The sequence below is a fragment of the Colletotrichum lupini genome, chromosome 7 (genome assembly GCF_023278565.1).
Source record: "Colletotrichum lupini chromosome 7, complete sequence".
Taxonomy (NCBI): domain Eukaryota; kingdom Fungi; phylum Ascomycota; class Sordariomycetes; order Glomerellales; family Glomerellaceae; genus Colletotrichum; species Colletotrichum lupini.
The window spans coordinates 2,152,912-2,170,539 of record NC_064680.1 but is presented as its reverse complement, the minus strand read 5'-3'; the positions used below and the strand labels follow the sequence as shown (position 1 = coordinate 2,170,539).

General features: G+C 56.1%; 9 protein-coding genes across 9 annotated transcripts; 4 read left to right on the top strand and 5 right to left on the bottom strand.

The window, feature by feature from the left end:
* Nucleotides 1-68: 68 nt before the first annotated feature.
* Nucleotides 69-1,838, bottom strand: CLUP02_13670 (uncharacterized protein; the record flags this gene model as incomplete). The annotated part of the gene is made up of 1 exon (XM_049292607.1): nt 69-1,838. The coding sequence occupies one exon, from the start codon at nt 1,836-1,838 to the stop codon at nt 69-71; it is 1,770 nt and encodes a 589-aa protein (XP_049149753.1).
* Nucleotides 1,839-2,766: 928 nt separating this feature from the next.
* CLUP02_13669 (transcription elongation factor S-II) lies at nt 2,767-3,820 on the top strand (the record flags this gene model as incomplete). Its single annotated transcript, XM_049292606.1, has 2 exons — nt 2,767-2,913; nt 3,026-3,820. 2 exons carry the CDS (start codon nt 2,767-2,769, stop codon nt 3,818-3,820), a joined length of 942 nt encoding a protein of 313 aa, XP_049149752.1.
* Nucleotides 3,821-4,100: 280 nt separating this feature from the next.
* CLUP02_13668 (uncharacterized protein) lies at nt 4,101-4,286 on the bottom strand (the record flags this gene model as incomplete). The annotated part of the gene is made up of 2 exons (XM_049292605.1): nt 4,101-4,190; nt 4,272-4,286. The coding sequence occupies 2 exons, from the start codon at nt 4,284-4,286 to the stop codon at nt 4,101-4,103; spliced, it is 105 nt and encodes a 34-aa protein (XP_049149751.1).
* A 215-nt stretch (nt 4,287-4,501) lies between these two features.
* Nucleotides 4,502-5,893, bottom strand: CLUP02_13667 (pyridoxal-phosphate dependent enzyme; the record flags this gene model as incomplete). Its single annotated transcript, XM_049292604.1, has 1 exon — nt 4,502-5,893. One exon carries the CDS (start codon nt 5,891-5,893, stop codon nt 4,502-4,504), a length of 1,392 nt encoding a protein of 463 aa, XP_049149750.1.
* A 530-nt stretch (nt 5,894-6,423) lies between these two features.
* On the top strand, nt 6,424-8,160 carry CLUP02_13666 (uncharacterized protein; the record flags this gene model as incomplete). Its single annotated transcript, XM_049292603.1, has 3 exons — nt 6,424-7,815; nt 7,877-8,066; nt 8,126-8,160. 3 exons carry the CDS (start codon nt 6,424-6,426, stop codon nt 8,158-8,160), a joined length of 1,617 nt encoding a protein of 538 aa, XP_049149749.1.
* Nucleotides 8,161-8,388: 228 nt separating this feature from the next.
* Nucleotides 8,389-12,066, bottom strand: CLUP02_13664 (tRNA synthetase class II; the record flags this gene model as incomplete). The annotated part of the gene is made up of 5 exons (XM_049292602.1): nt 8,389-8,565; nt 8,619-11,233; nt 11,377-11,510; nt 11,647-11,886; nt 11,948-12,066. The coding sequence occupies 5 exons, from the start codon at nt 12,064-12,066 to the stop codon at nt 8,389-8,391; spliced, it is 3,285 nt and encodes a 1,094-aa protein (XP_049149748.1).
* Nucleotides 12,067-12,800: 734 nt separating this feature from the next.
* On the top strand, nt 12,801-13,628 carry CLUP02_13663 (uncharacterized protein; the record flags this gene model as incomplete). Its single annotated transcript, XM_049292601.1, has 2 exons — nt 12,801-12,960; nt 13,036-13,628. The coding sequence occupies 2 exons, from the start codon at nt 12,801-12,803 to the stop codon at nt 13,626-13,628; spliced, it is 753 nt and encodes a 250-aa protein (XP_049149747.1).
* Nucleotides 13,629-13,807: 179 nt separating this feature from the next.
* Nucleotides 13,808-14,687, bottom strand: CLUP02_13662 (uncharacterized protein; the record flags this gene model as incomplete). Its single annotated transcript, XM_049292600.1, has 3 exons — nt 13,808-13,931; nt 14,086-14,513; nt 14,580-14,687. 3 exons carry the CDS (start codon nt 14,685-14,687, stop codon nt 13,808-13,810), a joined length of 660 nt encoding a protein of 219 aa, XP_049149746.1.
* A 152-nt stretch (nt 14,688-14,839) lies between these two features.
* Nucleotides 14,840-17,516, top strand: CLUP02_13661 (uncharacterized protein; the record flags this gene model as incomplete). The annotated part of the gene is made up of 12 exons (XM_049292599.1): nt 14,840-14,908; nt 15,205-15,303; nt 15,395-15,442; nt 15,516-15,699; nt 16,020-16,067; nt 16,117-16,242; nt 16,310-16,428; nt 16,502-16,590; nt 16,652-16,721; nt 16,932-17,038; nt 17,136-17,317; nt 17,449-17,516. 12 exons carry the CDS (start codon nt 14,840-14,842, stop codon nt 17,514-17,516), a joined length of 1,209 nt encoding a protein of 402 aa, XP_049149745.1.
* Nucleotides 17,517-17,628: the final 112 nt, after the last annotated feature.

The window sequence follows — 17,628 nt, the reverse complement described above, 5'->3', positions numbered from 1 at the left end:
TCCACTCGTCATGTCTTGGCAGTTCCATCTGTTACCGTGTTTCTTCCTACATTCTCTGCCCTCTGTCATTATGAACGTCCCTCAATGAGCTTGTCGTCCTCTTTTGTGCCTCCTCTAGCCAGTGCTTCGCGGATACGGTCATTTTCGGCGGCGCGGATCCGCTGACGAGCATCCTCAAGTCGTTCGACTCCACGATCGATAGTCTCAATGTGAACTGTCAATGGGATTGCTATGGTCGAATCACGCACGAGTTCGGGAGCGGCAACGCGGTCGCGGAGGTCGCCCAGCCCGGCCTGGATCTTTTCAAGGTCCACAATAAGGGCCGATATCTGCGCAACAGCCGTGACGCGCTGCCTATCCACCTGGCGCAGGAGGGAGAGCTGGGCATTGAGGTTATGCAGGCGTTTGTTATTCGCACCGACAAGAGTCCACAACGTCCAGAGAACCTCGTCGCGACGGGATTTGACCGAGTTCGACGAGCGAGTGACGATTTCGTAAATCTGGTTCAGGTTCTCCTCCGCCTTTGTGAGTAGAAGCAGAACTCCTTGCGCTTCTACTATGAGAGAGGAGATCCGGTCAGAGACGAGGGCGGTATGCTCGATGTATTTGTCGAGAAGGGTCCGTTCGGAGAAGGGTGTCACTGTTGGAGTAAAGGGGTAGAAGAGCCAGCTGGACCACTGGGAAACCAGTCCTACATCTGTTGTCTCTGATGCAGAGAGGGTATCAAGATAGCGAGATGTCCAACGGTTGATCGAGATAACAGAGTCGACGGCAGATCCCACATGAACGTTGAACTTTTGCAAGTCAGAGGCCGTCAAGCGGGCGGTATCGATGTACTCGTTGAACTCGTACACCAGCTCGTCTCTCTGTGGCAATTCCGAGTATCGAACCATGGTGCGTAGATCGCGTATCGAAGACTCGGAACGCTTCATCTCCATTGGTAGTGATACGCCATCGGCACTGCGTTCGAGGACTTGCTCGAATTGTGACTGAACGTTCATGAGGTCGTCAAACTCAACGTTGGCAGACTCAGACCCTGACTCTTTGCCTCCGCCTGGTGAAGTAGTGAACGAGGGGCAAAACGGGAGGTCTAAGTATGCTGCGCCCGGGATGCGGCAGAGCGGCGAGAGCGATGTTGTGATTGACTTGGTGACCATATTTTGAAGCATTATGGAGGCGCCAAAGAAGAGCCAGACTGCCAGACATAGCGCTAGTGGCTTTTGGATATAGCCAAGGGCCATGCCAATGACGTTGAATACCCATGCTAGGATGTTGAAGGCCGCACTTGGAAGAGACTCTGACAGGCGCTCCGTAACGGTCTTGGGCTCAGCCGGTTCATCGTAGTAACCCCTCACTCTTCTGGGATCGCCACGTCTGGCAGATGTAGGGCTTCCATTGCTGGCTTGACGTATCGCACGACGTCGCACGTCCTGCTGCTGATAAGAGACGTCGCTGGGGCGGATGGTCCGCGAGGAGTGACCGCTACTGTGTTGAGGGCTGGTTCCCGTCCCTGAAGTAGAACTGAAACGCATGGATGGCATGATAAATTCCGGTTCGGGAGAGCGGTTTGGATCTCGTCGTACGGTGGGTTGAAATGGCGAGCGAAGGATGACTCGCTCATCGTCTGCTTTGTTCATGAAATCTTGAACGCTGTGGTGCGACTCTTGAGAGCCGCCGATGCTGAATGACTGTGACGGCATTTGCGACGGCTCCGTCAGGAAGCTATCATCCTCCTCCATATCGTTAAGAATGGACGTATCGAAGCTGTCATTCTCGCCGCCTTCCACCAAGCGCCAAGAACTCTCGACGGGTAGGTCTTGTTGACGATGTGCAGGCATCGTGCCTAATGATATTGGTGAAGCCTCGAGGCTGTGGCTGAGAAGGTCGTTTTCTGAGTCTCAACCAGACGAGCAAGAGTACTGTGTCGTGTCAAAAAATGGTGTTCCATCCATGGGCAAGTCAATTATTTACTATTGGATTTTGGAGTATAGTTGATCTCGCGACGTGCCGAGCGCGTAGAGTGGCGAAGTTGACCGCAAGGGTCGGGAGGTCGTAGCTGCCTTGATATAAGGCACAATGTTTATGATTCCGGATATTATGTCCGTACTAGTGACTCATTCGACGGGAGCTAGTAACAGAAACGGGTGCAACGGTTGGTGGCCAAGAATAGGCAGAGACAAAGGACGATCAAGGCTTGTTGATGTTTAGAGAAGGTTTACAGACGTCCTAGACACATCAACATCTGGCGTCATAGGCTCCAGCATCTGCCCCTTGCATGCGCAGCAGCTGTCGTGGGGGACAGCTTCAGGTGGGTAGCTTCTCCGCTGAATCCGCTGAAATGGCAGCAGCAGGGACCATGTGGCAGCGTGACTCGACATTTGATAAGCTTCGCTTCCCCTTGTCGTCACATGGACGTCCAACGATAAGACGTGCGGGAAGGGGTGCAGCACGGTAACACCCCACGCCTCTCTTGCCAGAACGGATCCCGGTGAAACATAATACCGCTGATCCGGGGGAAGGTACCTTATGACGGGTGGAAGGGACGGGACCGGGCTGCACACACGACAGTGAGGTGGATACTAAGGCTTTGCCCCACTTGGCTCCGGCGCGATTCCACCACCCACTTGAGGAAAATGGCCATTACCTCTACCTAGCCTCGCCTTCTTTCAACGCCCGTACAACTCCTTAACATCTACAAATCGAGAATCGCGTTGCGCGCGCCGGAAAATCACTCATCGCAATTCACTTGCGCACAAATTGCCCACGATGTCGACTGGCATGGATCAACGCGAGCTTGAGTCCTGCATCAAGCAGCTCAATAAGGTTGTACAGGCCAACGAGCCCCCTGCAACCGCTCTTGCTCTCCTTGAACGACTCAAGAAGGAGGCTGCCCCCACGGAAGAGATGCTTCGGGTACGTCGCGGATTGCACTGTTCCATCGACATGCGTGGTCTTGGCATATGTTCCTGCTCACCTTGTTTGCTATTAAGACGAATCATAGCTGACCTCGTTTGTACTCGACTAGTCTAGCAGAGCAGGTGTCTTCGTCGGCAAGCTTCGCCAGAACTCGAACAAGGAAATTGCTCGCGCCGCTACAGAGCTCGTCCATAAGTGGAAGAAGCTGGTCGAAGCCGAGAAGCAGGGCAAGATCAAGAAGGGATCGTCTCCGGCTGCTCCGTCGCCGACCCAGGCCCCGGCCCCGAAACCGTCTTCGTCATCTGCGCTGAACCAACCCTTCAAGGGCAACACCGAGACTCGCCGCGCTAAGGCCGATGGCGCCGACGTGAAGCGCACTAATGATGCTGTTCGCGATTCCTGCATCGAACTCCTCTACAATGGCCTCTCATACCGATCCACCGCTTCCGTCAACGATGTTCTTAACAAGGCCATCGAGGTTGAGTTAGCTGCCCACAGCCATTTCAAGGGTGTCACCAAGGAGTACCGTGAGAAGCTGCGCTCCCTGTTCAGCAACCTTAAGGTCAAGAGCAACCGCCAGCTTGGTGTCAATGTTATGGAAGGCAAGATCACTCCTGCTCGGTTCGTGGTCATGACCCACGAGGAGCTCAAGTCGGAAGAGCAGAGGAAGAAGGAGGATGCTCTGCAGCAGGAGAACATGAAGAAGGCCCAGGTTCCCATGGCCGAGAAGAGTATCAGCGATGCTCTCAAGTGCGGCAAGTGTGGCCAGAAGAAAGTCAGCTACAGCCAGGCGCAGACTCGCAGTGCTGATGAACCGATGACGACATTCTGCGAGTGTACCGTATGCGGTAACCGCTGGAAGGTTTGTTGGCCATTGTTTCATTCTCTTTACCAACTATGCTAACTAAGCTTCAGTTCTCTTGAGCGTACGATTCTGGAGAGGAGGTTTCGATTTTTTCAACTGACGGCGTGATTTTCACTTATACCCCGTTATTGAAGCACGGGATTATGGTCCTGCATTTGGCACTCGGGAGTGCGGGCTTGGTTGGTATGGAGTTGGGGAAGAGGAATGGTCCTCCGTATTTTCTCCTTTATTGATTCTTTTTGCTCTGCCCTTGAACATAAAAAGCTTCGGGCATCAGATGCATGTGTGGCTATCGATGATCGGTTTCACAGAGAGCGAATTACACTTTAGATGGGGGGCTTGATGAGTCCATAGCCATATAGCCTGTATTGAGTTGAGGCTCGGGAGCAATCGAGATCTTGCAAAGTGCCTAATTGGCATTGGCTCACTACCTTATTACATCGCCCCGGCTCCTTACCGCATTCACTTGGAGCACACTCTATCTCATGACATCGTGGCGCCACATTGTGTGCTTTCCCATGCAATATTCCCTTGTCGCCGCTGCTGAGGGATACATGGGGGGGGAAGGGGGGTTTCAGAAGAAGACTTTCTGCAGTGGGCATTGCAACAACTGAGTGTTCATCTCGTATGCATGGTGAAAGATCTGCAGCCATTGGGGACCCGTGCGGGGAACAGCAAAGCAGTATGGAGAGAGAATTGATCTATTAGTAGTCTGTATCATTACTTCTTCGCCGGGTCGATCTTGAGCACTGAGAACAGATCAGCTGAGTGATCGTCCTCCTCCAGGCCCATCGCCGCCACATGCTTCCAGAACTTGCTGAGATGCCTCGTGCCAGAGTCGCACAAAATAGTGACGACCTGGCTCCCCTCGGGAAGCCTCGAGGCCGCCACGACCGCCGCAACGCAGTTGACCGCGCTGCTGCTGCCGGCGAAAATGCCGTCGTTCTCCACCAGCCACCTCGCCATGCGGCACGCCTGCTCGTCCGTGACCTTGATCGCGTCGTCAATGAGCTCCCTGCCGGCCTCAAAGTTCTCCGTGACGCGGTTGATGCCGATGCCCTCAACGATGGTGTCGACCTGCGTCCGCCGCCGCGTGCCCTCCTTCTCGGTGCTCGAGTACATGACGCCGTGCCGGATCTTGTTGTACAGCCCGCTGCCCTGGGGGTCCGCCAGCACGACCTGCAGGCCCGGCACGTTGGCCTCCTCCTTGAGGTACTTGGCCACGCCCGCGATGGTACCGCCCGTCCCCGCGCCGGCGACAAAGGCGTCCAGCTTCCCGCCGGTCTGGTACACGATCTCCGGGCCCGTGGTGTGGAGGTGCGCCGCAAAGTTGGCCGGGTTCTCAAACTGGTCCGCAAAGTAGCCGACGCTGCCGTCGCCGGCCTTGGCGGCGTGCTCTAGCGCGCGGCGGCGGGCGAGGTTGACAAAGTGCTCCGGCGATGCGATCGGCGCCGGGTCCACGCGCTCGACGGTGGCGCCCAGGTGACGGAGTAGGTCGACCTTTTCCATGGCCATGTCGTTGGGCATGCAAATGTGCGCGCGGTAGCCCCTCGCGCGCGCGAGCGTCGCCAGGGAGATGCCCGTGCTGCCGACGGTGCCCTCGTAGATGGTGTCGCCGCGGCCGGGGACGAGCTGGCCCGCGGCCTCGGCGCCCTCGATCATGGACAGCGCGACGCGGTCCTTGGGCGTGTTGCCGGCAGCGTTCAGGAACTCTGCCTTTGCGAGGATGACGCGCCCCGTGGCCTCGCTGAGAGAGCGGATTTTGATGAGGGGCGTATTGCCGATGGCGCCCGCCACGCCGTCCGCGATCAGCGGCGGGTTCCAGGCGGAACCGCCGAGGGTGGTGAGGAGAGCGGCGGCCGCCGCTTCATCGGCTTCGGATGCAGTCTCGTGGTCTTCGAGTTGCACGGGCGGGCCCCAGAAGAGGCTGCTACGCCGCGAGGGGTCCGCGGTGGAGGTGTTGTTGCGCGCGCGGCGGTTGCGACGGCGCTGGTACCGGCGTTCGAGGTCCGGATAAAAGTCTTTGAAGCCCAGGGTGACGAGGATGCCAGCCGTGAAGGCAAGCGCTAGGGCCGCCGAACCATAGGCTTTGGGATGATTACTTAGAGACATGTTGTCTGTGTCATGTGTCGTGCTCCATCGTCCGCGTTGCTTTTCCCGCGAGCTCTTATTGTTGTCGTCGTGAATCTCTTGACGAGATTTGGTTGCGGTATCGGAAAACAAAAATACTGATAGGTGCTCAGCGCATGAATTTCAACCATCTTATTCTACAGGGGATTTGCCCGCTAAACTGCAGGTGATGTCATTTTATCTCTTCCAGACCCCTGCCTTTCAGCCTCAACGGTGCTTCTGTGCCCATCCTCGTCCACGGCGCTCTGCCTCCAGGTTCCTCAGGCGTTAAGACTTCCGCCGGGGCATCCCTTGGCAGGGGACCACGGCGGTGGAGCTAAATGGGAACGGGCATGTGCGCTATGGCGGATTAACAGCTGCCCCGTGGTAGAAGGGAGCTCGGGCCATGTTCGAACCTCTCTGCCAAACCGAAGATCCGCGATTTGCAACCATTTTGTTGACTTTCCCAAACCGACCCCCCTTTCGCCCTGCCGAGTGTTCGTCCCGCTCGACCATCGCAAACTACTCTCGGGATGGATTCCCCCGCCGTCACCCGTCTCTTCCGCGAGCTCTTCCGCCGGCCCGCCTGCCAATCACGGCGACAATGCACGACTGCCGCCGGCATCCCGGCTCTAAGCCATCACCACCACCGGCCTCATGTCCAACATAACCACAGCGGCGGCGTAGCAGCTCCAGCATCATCCACCTCCTCCTCAAGAGCGGCCAATGCCTCTGCAGTACCTCAGCAACGGCGACACTACGCCGTCAAGACCACATCCGAGAGACAGGAAAGGACAAACGAGTCAAAATGGCAGCAGCGGACCTCCCTCTTCCCGAGCGACCGCGCCGACGAGTTCGACACCTACCCGACCCTCAACGCCCGCGACCTGGCCGCCCGCTCGACCCGCCCGCGCAAGGCCAAGATGCTCACCCGCGACTTCATCGAGGACAGCCTCTACAACCCGGCCTACGGCTACTTCTCCACCCAGGCCGTCATCTTCTCCCCCGGCCAGCCCTTCGACTTCCCCTCCTTCCGCGACGAGCCGCACTTTTACCGCGAGCTCGGCCGGCGCTACACCGAGTTCGAGGACGACCTCGACGACAAAGAGGGCGTCAACGACGCCCGCCCGCTCTGGCACACGCCCACGGAGCTGTTCCGCCCCTACTACGGCGAGGCCATTGCCCGCTACCTCGTCTCGAACTACCGCCTCACGACGTACCCCTACCACGACCTCATCATCTACGAGATGGGCGCCGGCCGCGGCACCCTCATGCTCAACATCCTCGACTACATCCGCGACCTCGACCCCCAGGTCTACGCCCGCACCCAGTACCGCATCATCGAGATCTCACCCGCCCTCGCCTCCCTCCAGCGCCACCACCTCCTCTCCACCGCCGACTCCCGCGGCCACGCCTCCAAGGTCGAAATCATCAACCAGTCCATCTTCTCCTGGTCCGAACGCGTCCCCTCACCCTGCTTCTTCCTCGCCATGGAGGTCTTTGACAACTTCTCTCACGACGTCGTCCGCTACGACCTCGCCACGGAAGAACCCCTCCAGGGCTCCGTCCTCGTCGACGCGGACAACGACCTCTACGAGTTCTACTCACCCGACCTCGACCCCGTCCTCGCCCGCTTCCTCCGCGTCCGCCACGCCGCCACGGGTGGGCGTTACCCCCTCCCCTACCCGGCCAACCGCGTCCTCCGCCACCTCAAGTCGCGCATGCCGCTCATGCCGAACCTCTCGGAGCCCGAGTACATCCCGACCCGCCTCATGCAGTTCTTCGACGTGCTCGAAAAGTACTTCCCCGGCCACCGCCTCGTCACGAGCGACTTCCACTCGCTGCCCGACGCCATACCGGGCCTCAACGCCCCCGTCGTCCAGACCCGATACGAGCGTACGACGGTGCCCGTAACGACGCCTTTGGTACGTTCAACAACCACAACGCACATGATGGATGCCGTTGCTAACATAAAGGTCGCAACAGGTCCACCAAGGCTACTTTGACATCATGTTCCCCACAGACTTCCAAACCATGGAGGCCATGTACCAGGCCATCACGGGCAAGCTTACGAGGCTCATGTCGCATGGTGACTTTATGCAGCGGTGGGCGTTCCTCGAAGACACCCAAACGCGCAGCGGGGAAAACCCTCTGCTGAGCTACTACCAGAACGCAAGTGTGCTGGTAACTGTATAAACAAATGTAGAAAAGAAGAAGAACATATACCCCTTTTAGACTACGGAAAGTTCCGCAACACAGGCAGCACGTAATTCTGCTGTTTCTTAACTTTGTTCAGGTTGTCTTCCTTAATTTTGTTGGAATACATCGAGAGGAACTACAGGCCCATCATGCCAGTGATCGACTCCTTTTCCTACTTTGGACATGCTCGAAATCGTAGCATATCCTGTTTTCGCCCATGCTCCCATCCATCTAGACCCCGTGAAAAGTAAATTGGTTGCCAGACATGTTGCAGCACATCAGCGGGATATCTCTGTCGCTCAAATGTTGAGCTTCTCCTTCAGCCACTTCTCTGCCTCGGCAACAGCCTCGTCCAACTTCTCGGCGTTGGTACCCTGTCCTTGGCGGGTAGGCTCCTTGCCGCCAGACTTGCCTCCGATGACTCCACTGACCTGAGAAGCCCACTGCTCGGCAGTAACGCCTTGTGAGGACAGGTGCTGCATTGCATGTTAGCTTGTACTTCCATACTCGTACGAGGAGGTCAACTTACAGTGCCAACGTAAACGCCGTGGGCAACGGCACCCTCGTTCTTGCTTCCACCAAACAGGTAGACAGAGCGCTCCTTGTCCTTGGACTGGAAGTGCTTGACAACTTCGCCAATAGCCTTGGCGTTGGCGGAGATCGGGAGCTGACCAACAAACCACTTGGAGTCCTTGTTCTTCTCGAAATGCGCAGCAACGGTGTCGAGCGCAGTCTTGGACTCGGCCTTTTGGCGCTTCTTCTGCTCATCGGTGACGGACTTGACAATCTTGTCGAAGCGCTTCTTGATGTCCTCCTTGGTGAGAGTCGAGATGGTCAACTGGTTGAGAGCATGCTGGGTCGACTTGATCTCCTGCTCCTTCTCGGGGCCAAAGGCAAGTGCCTCAAGTGCATCGAGACGCTTAGAGAACTCGGCAGCCTCGCGTTGCACCTGGTGAGCAGCATCGCCAGTGTAGGCGATGATACGACGGATACCCTTGGCAATACCGCTCTCCTCAACGATGACAAGGTCCTTGATGAGGCCGGTCTGCTCAACGTGAGTACCTCCGCAGAACTCCACGCTGACCTTGCGCCACTCTGCGTTCTTGGGGTTTGCGAGGAGGGTATCAACATCAACGCCGACAGACACAACACGAACAGGGTTGGGGTATGTCTCGCCAAAGACGGCACGAACACCCTCGATTCCCTTGGCAAGATCGAGGTCTACCTCCTTTGAGTAAATCTTGCCATTTTGGCGGATGTAGGCGTTAGAGAAGTCCTCAATCTTCTTGAGCTCGGGAATAGTCACACCCGTCTTGTGAGAGAAGTCGAAACGCAGCTTCTCGTTGTCGACCAGAGAGCCCTTCTGGTTGATGTCGTCGCCGAGAACTTCCCGGAGGGAGTGGTTGAGGATGTGGGTGCCAGTGTGGTTGTTGCGGATGGGCGATCTTCTCAGCTCATCGTACTCGCAGATGACTTCGTTGCCAGAGGACAAGTTGCCGTCCTCAAGATAACCACTGTGAACAATGTAGCCACCAAAGTTCTGAACATCGAGAACCTTAAACTCGGCGACACCATCAATGACGATGCGACCAGAATCGGCGACCTGACCACCAGACTCAGCATAGAAGTTGGTCTTGTCCAGCAACAGACCCAAGGGAGTGTTCTCGGCGATACCCTCAGTTGACTTGATGAAACCCTTGCCGTCGTAGATCAGCTGCACCTTGGCCTTTGAGTCACCCTTGACGAACTTAGCCTCATCGTCCGTTCTCGCAATGTTAAGCTGCTGCTCAAGCTCAGCGATTTGGTGGACATTCAGCTTCGCAAAAGTCTGGGCAGCGTTCTTGACGACCTTGCTAGCCTCGCGGGCCTTCTCCTGGGCAACCTTGACCTCCTCGTCGTCGATATCGAGCTTGCGCTCCTCAGCCATCAGCTTTGTGAGATCGACGGGGAATCCGAAGGTGTCGTAAAGTCTCCACACCTCGGCACCAGTGAGCTTCTTCTCGCCCTTCTTGATGGCAGCGTTGGCGAACTTCTCGAATTGAGCCTCGCCACGGTCAAGTGTACGGGCAAAGGCCGCTTCTTCCTCGTCAAGGATCTCAATGATATCCTGCTGCTTCTTGACAATCTCGGGGAACTGTTCACCCATTTGGTCGACAAGAGCAGGGAGAATCTTGGAGAAGAAGGATCCAATCTCGGCGTTGAAGTACTTGCGCGCGTAGCGAACACCGCGGCGGAGCACTCTGCGGAGGACATATCCGCGGCCGTCATTGTTGGGGACAGCGCCATCGGACATGGAGAAGGTCAAAAGACGGATGTGGTCGGCAATGACACGGTAGGCAGTGTCGATTCCGTCGGCGTCATCGGCTCCATACTTATCAGTGTAGGGCCTGGCGCCAGTAACTTCCTCGATTCTCTTGAAGAGGGGCGTGAAGATATCGGTGGCGTAGTTGGAAACAGTATCCTGGAGCGCAGAGACGAGACGCTCGAAACCCATGCCAGTATCAACGTGCTTGGCGGGGAGAGACTTAAGTGACTTATCAGCCTGGCGATCGTATTGGATGAAAACGTTGTTCCAGATCTCCACGACCATCGGGTCATCCTCGTTCACCAAGTGAGCGGCGTTGCGACCGCCGCCGACCTTGTCGTAGTGAACCTCACTGCAAGGACCGCAAGGGCCTTGGTCACCCATCTCCCAGAAGTTGTCCTTCATGTTGCCAGGCAAGATGTGGTCGTCGGGGACACCAACGGATTGCCACAAGCTCTTGGCCTCTAGATCGGGCTCGAGACCCATCTCAGGGTTACCCTCAAAGTAGGAGACGTACAGACGGGCAGGGTCCAGACCATAGACCTTGGTCAAGAGCTCCCATGACATCTCAATGGCCTCCTTCTTGAAGTAATCTCCAAAGGACCAGTTGCCCAGCATCTCGAAGAATGTGTGGTGGTAGCTGTCCTTGCCGACATCGTCGAGATCGTTGTGCTTGCCACCAGCGCGAATACACTTCTGGGAGTCGGTCGCACGCTTGAGAGGGTACATGGGATCCGACTTTGAGATGGTTCCGAGGAAGATGGGCTTAAATTGGTTCATGCCCGCATTGGTGAAGAGCAAGGTGGGGTCATTGTGAGGGACGACGGAGGAAGACGGCACTGAGATAAAGCAGAGATGGTTAGCCAATTGGCACATTTGAAGCAAAAGTTAGAAGCGCAATGTCTAGATGAAGAATAGCAGAGGCAATCTCCTCTATCACGCCGTGTTGCTGGGGGAAAGTGGAAAGTCGGTGACAACATACCGATCGTGTGGCCCCTCTTCTCGAAGAACTCGAGGAAAGTCTTGCGCACAACGGCGCCGGGCCACTTTGGCTCAGCCATGACAGCGGTGGGCAATGTCGAAGTAGAGTGAAAGCGCCTGTAGGGAAAAGTAGCACTCGATGCGATGAGTCCAGACGGTGAGTGGGTATCTGTCGTGGATCCAACCGACGCTCGAGTCCTCTTGGAAAAAGGGATTGTTGATGGTGATGAGGGGAGGGATGATGTTTTATCAGGGTCGGCACAGCTGTGACTCTTTTGGCGGGATGAGCTGCTTGCTAGCGCGGCAGCTGCATTGCTTCGGGGTAGGAGGGGCAGCGGCGTCCGTGCCAGTGGCAGAGGCAGAGATGGAGATAGCTGGGGCGATAGCGGCGGCGGGCCTGGTTGCGGGTGGTGGTGCAGATGCAGATGCGGGTGCGGCGAGGGGTGGTGGTGGTGGTGGTGGTGGTGGTCCAGGTCCGGTGCTGTTGCTGTTGCTGGAGCTGGAGCTGGAGCTGGTGGTCCGGTGGTGCTCCTGTCGTGGAAACTTCTACAAGAATGAGTCAAAGCCAGTACAAAAGCGCCAGAGCTCCCCGGCAGTCGCAGCCGATGCTCAAGGCTACTTCGTCCGCCACAGCTGAAAGCCAGAGAAGAACGCGCTTGCGCCCGCGCCCCTCGTACGAGCACAGCAGCATTAGCAGTAGCGAAGGTCATCCTTCCTCTCCGCTTCCTTCCAAGTTCCCCCTCACCCCTTAGAGTATATATCGACGAATTGGATCTGCGCAGGAGAGAGCAGCAAGCCAGCGAGCGAGCTCTACCGGTACTAAGACCGTCCACGGATCTCCTCCTTTCCTCTTCTTTTCCCCTTCTTTTTTGCTGATTCAAGCCGCAACACACACACTCTCTCTCTCTTCTCTTACCAACCAAACGTAAAAGACAACCAACACTGGCAAAAGTTGTTCTCCGCTTCTCGCCCTCCAAAGACCTTAGCTCACCAAGGACATTCGAGACTTTGGATTGACTTTGGGCCCGCGTTCTTCACTTCGCGACGGGATATTCCCTACCCTTCCGGAAACGGCGATTCGATATCAGCCGCACCGTACCGTACCGTACCTCTCTCTCTCTCTCTCTTTTTTCTCTCTCAAAGCTCACTTTTGAGAGAATCTCGGACCCGATTGGCAGCACCTCTGTTACGCCCGCTGCTCAGCTGCGCCTGTCGTGTCTCTCTTTGCTGCGATTCTAGTGGCCGCTTCGGGACTTTGAACAATTGGTCATCGCACTTGTTTCCGAATATTATCGTCGTTGTCGTCGGTCAGCAGCTCTGCGAACCCGGGAGCTGGTAGTGCTAATAGGGGTGGTACACCAGAAGAAGCGGTTGGACAAAAGGCAGAGAGGAAAGAGGGAAAGTTCCAGCAAAAGTCGCCGAAATATGCTACTGCACGGGACCCAATCTCCCTCCCACGCCCTGGAGGCGGATCAGCACCAGCACCAGCACCAGCATCCGCAGGCGAGGCAGCTAAGGCGCAAACGAAAAGCTGAGTCTCAAGACAACGAACGTTTATCCAAAAGGCTCAGTCTTCTGAATTTAGGTAAGTCAACTGCCACAACACGAGCTCACGACAATGGAAACTTTCTTTCCGCTTTCATACTAACGCACCATGCAGAGAAGAATGGCCAGAAGCTCTACGTGCCTGTGGAGGAGCCGACTCCGTCTTCAAGCATTCCAATCCCCACAGACTCGTCGTCAGCACCCACATCTCCTCCCACCACCCGTCGCCGACGTCGTGATCGCAAACCGTCCGTCGATGAAGAAGTGATGCAGCTCGACGACTCCAAGCACAAGGTCTACATTTACAACATTGACGATGAGCTGTCCTCCTCCGAGAGCGAACCCGACGAGGGCAAGCTCGTCTTCCTTCCAGACATTGAGAAGCACCTCCGTCAGACGCGCATTCCTCCCTCCATTTTCGCCAACGACGAAGGCCAGCTTGCTGGCATGCAGGTGGTCCTCTACAACGAGCCCGCGTCCTTGACGGTACCTCGTGAGCAGGACAGTGTCCGCAAGGCCATCGTCGAGTCGCGCGCCCGCATGCGCGAGAGGCAGCGTCTCGAGCGCGAAGGCAGAGGCGCCCCAGTGCAGATGCCTCCGCCCTTCGTCTCTCAGCAACCTGTAGACGCCATCATTCCGGACCCCCCAACCCCAACCGAGATGTCGGCACCTGTAGACTACGATCCCGACGCCATGGATATGGACTAAGGGGACCCTCCAAGGCAAGTAATGATTGTGTATTTTATGACGATACCCTACGCCGTCACGAATGGGCACGCGTTATTGCGAGACCCCCGGCATCTCTAGCCAGGTCAGCGAGGCGTTTTTCATTGGTATCATTTCGATTCGTGTTGGTAGAAGTAACTACTTTGTACAATTGACAACAGTTATTTGTAAAAGCATCCAGCCGCCATCTCTTTAGACATGCAGCCTCGATGTGTGAGATTTTGCAGCTTCTTGTTGGAGAAGTCAATTCCTGGTGAATTCCCATCTTCAGCTGCGTACTCCCGTCTTGATGATTTCCAGCCTCATCTCGTCTTTGTTTCGTCTCTGGCCAATAATGCAAATTCATCCCACGCTTCGAAAAGACCGCCATTGCAACAACATCAAATCAACATGCCACCTCCCCTCCGCTCCCGCCTCAGGCTTCACCCTTTGGCCTCACTGCGCCCTATACGGGTACGGCTGACCCGTGTGGTTCGCCGCAACAGAGGGCTGCGGCGGCGTGACGCCGTACTCCTGGGACGGGTCGACCTTGCTGCCGCCGTCGGGGGGCGCGTACATTGGGGGCCGGGCCGAGTTGGGGTCGTAGGTCGGGGGCGGCATCCCCTGCATGCCGTAGTAGCCGCCGCCCTGTGCCTGCGGGTGGGTGTTGTAGTACTCGGGGCGGTAGGTGTTGTAGGTGGCGGCGGGCCAGGCGTAGCGGCTGTCGACGCGGGCGAGCTGGGCGCGGCTGAAGAGCCAGCGGTGGTAGCCCAGGGGCAGGAGGCCCTTTCTCAGGCGGCGCTTGCCGTGGGCGTAGCCTATGATGAGGAAGGCTGCGAAGAGGGTCGTCAGGCCGAGGAAGACGGACCACTTTACGATGACGCCCGTCTGTTTCGGTGGGTGTTAGATACGAGAGGCACAGATGGCAAGCAAGAGTTGTGGATGAGAACTTACCCGACTGTACCACCATGGAATCGCCCGTCCATTCTGTATAACCCAGCCGGGAGGGAGGTCGTTCGAGTTGACCATCGTCTGGCGAGCGCTCAGGTATGCGGCGTCCATCTTGTGAAGTTTGTGATTTGCAGGAAGTCGGATTCGCCCCTTTTTACGATTTCCCCCCTTTTTCCCTTCCGGTCAAGTTCCCCTCTCTCACAATCTTGGTGAATGTCGAAGCTTGACCCAAGCCTTTGATGAACGGTGACGGAGTATTGTTGATGGAAAGGCTGCAGATCAACTACGCCAAAAGAAGACACCCTGCTGCTGAAGATTGGCAGAAACGACCGGTGCAAGGATAGCGACAACCAGACAGGAGAGAAAGTGTGGTGTGAGTTGTGTGTAGGAAACTTGGCTCTTTTGCCAAGACTTTTGAAGTGCAACGGGTAGATGATATATTTGAACACAAGAACCAGAACAAAATAAGAGTCGGGAGGAAACTTGGAATTAAACAATACGGGAAGGGGAGGCCTGCTGCTCCAGCCCCCCCAGTCACTGATACACTGATACAAGAAATGACACCCCCCGGCTTGGATCGTCCGGTCCCCTCTCTCTCTCTGTCTGCCGTCTTTCCTGTTCTGTTCAGTCTGTTGCCATTTGCTCGGACATGGGGGCGTGGGTGTCGGTCGGCGGCCTGCTGGGCTGCTGCTGCATCGTTAACTCTGTTCTCCACGGCGCATGGCTGGTGTGCCAGGGGGGGGAGAGAGAACGAGGTTTGGGAGGTTGGAAAGGGTGGAAACTGGGCCAATTGGCTGAGCTGCTGTCGCTTCCAACAGGTGCCCCACACGCGCGTCCACGGGTACCTCGAGGTAGTGGACACTGAGGTGAGAGGTACGGAGCAAGGCAAAGCGACGGGTGTTGCTGTTCTCGGGGAGCGCAGCAGCCAGCTGAGTGGAGATGGGGATTGAGGTGCGGCTCGTGCAATCCTGCGGCAGCGCTGAAGCACCAGAGCCGTTTCATCCACCTCGGGTCCCGAACGGCGAACCACTTACGACACGTACGGATTTGTACCTTACCCAATGGTCTGTTGACGATTTGGGAGACCTCGAGGCTCAGAGGTCCCCTTCTGACAAAACCCTCTGTACGGGATATCTCTACTGCGAAGCCCCGGGAAAGGACAACAACAAAACCAAAAACACACATTGCGAACACAAGGCGAGACACTTCAAAGCGCCCCCCCCCCCCGGAATCCTCAGCCTCTGAGTCGAATCCGCTATCGATACCACCTCAACTTGAGTTATTCAGGACAGACCCGAGGGCAATCAATGGCGTGGTATACGCTCTTGCAATAAATGGCCTGGTATAAGCTCTTCACATAGGCTTCCCATAGGGAAAAAGCGGCGAATTTGTATGCTTCAAACCAACTCACTCAGTAATTCACTGCACTCACCACCGTCCGAGACCCCCCCGTCCTCGCTCTCGCTCAGCTCACCGTGCTACCTTACCTCAGTATCACCCGGCCATATCAAACAAGCGACAGCGCTGCTGATGGCTTGAGAGTCGAGACTGCTTGTCCCGTACTGCTGTGACTGCTTCTCCCGTATCCCACCGGCCGAACGTGACGAAGTTGAGTTCGTCGGAACCCGTCTCGCGCGTAAACGCCCCGCGGAGAGCACACGACTTCGTTCTCGGTTATAAGCATCATGCAATTGCTTTCGTTTACGAGTTCCATTTCTTTACTCTCACTCCAGTGCCCGCCATGTTCGTAAACCACCAAAAAAAAAACTCAGATATCAATCTACCATACTCTCGCAGTCAACCTAGTGCCACTTGTGAGAACCCAAGGCGAGCAAGGAAACGAACGGCGTACGTAAGGCAGTCAAAACTTACCATGTAAGCGACCACAAAGCAATATCTGACCGTTACTATCCAAACCTCGATAGAAACTCTACTGCGTCTACTACTACAACAACAAACCCCCTTCCTCCAACAGAAACATCGGATCAATCGGCATGCGTCAGCCACAACTCTCGTCAGCCGATCATGGTTCAGTAAGGCGAGAACGAACTAGGTGGGTGTATGAGCTTGTTCAGTGATGGGTGGATGGGAGGAGGGCGGAGGGCGGATGCCGGCTCACTTACATACATGGTCATCACACACATGGTAAGAGAAGTAAGACGGCAAGGCACACATTGACACAAACCCGACACGGGCCCTCAGTAAGGCTTAGCAGCAAAAAAAAGGGAACAAGCGTAAAGATGAAGCTTGATTTGTGAGGCACACAACACCCAATGCGATATACGAATTCAGTCGGGGGTATATCCTTGTAGAAACATCATCCCACGTCTCAACACTACACCACCTTGCCTCCAGCATACTATGACAGTAGCAACAAAGCCCGTCGTGAAGGAGGAGAAAGTAACAAGCTCGTCCGGCAACCACCGCCGAAAAGAAAAGCACAGGCACTCTCTTATTTCTCTGTCCCTTATTATTAGGTATTTTTCGGGGTTCCCACCCAACGTTCAGACCGAATTCTCTCATATCGGGAGATATAGGGCTGGCTGTATGACCAACCAGTCTCGCAGCCTGCCCAACCATCCATCGCTCTTCTCCCCGACCAAGAGAGAGAGAGCTTGAATACGATTTTCACTCGGCCGGCGGTTCGGATCTCGAGCCGGGAGCCTCACTGACCACCTCTCTCCATCTCAGACAGAGAGACTCCATCAACAATCCTCAAATGGGAATGCAGAGTACCCAAGGTTGGTTCATACCAAGAATGGGAATAAGTGAAGAAAGCGAGCGGCATTTTCCTCTGTAGCCATCATCTGCGGAAGAATTGAATAACGCCAGCCGACGCCTGTCGCTGTGTTTCCTACTCTTCGTCTCGCAGCCCGTGTTGATCCGAGAATGGCCATGTCGGTCAAAGAAAAGCCAAAGGCTCCCGAGCCTATTCTGTAGACGTCACCTCGTCCGAGACCCCGTGTGTCCGTCGTCGTCATGTATCACGGATACGTCCGCCTCATCTCGTCCCGTCTCGTCGACGACGGCAGTAAAGAAGAAGCGAGAAAGC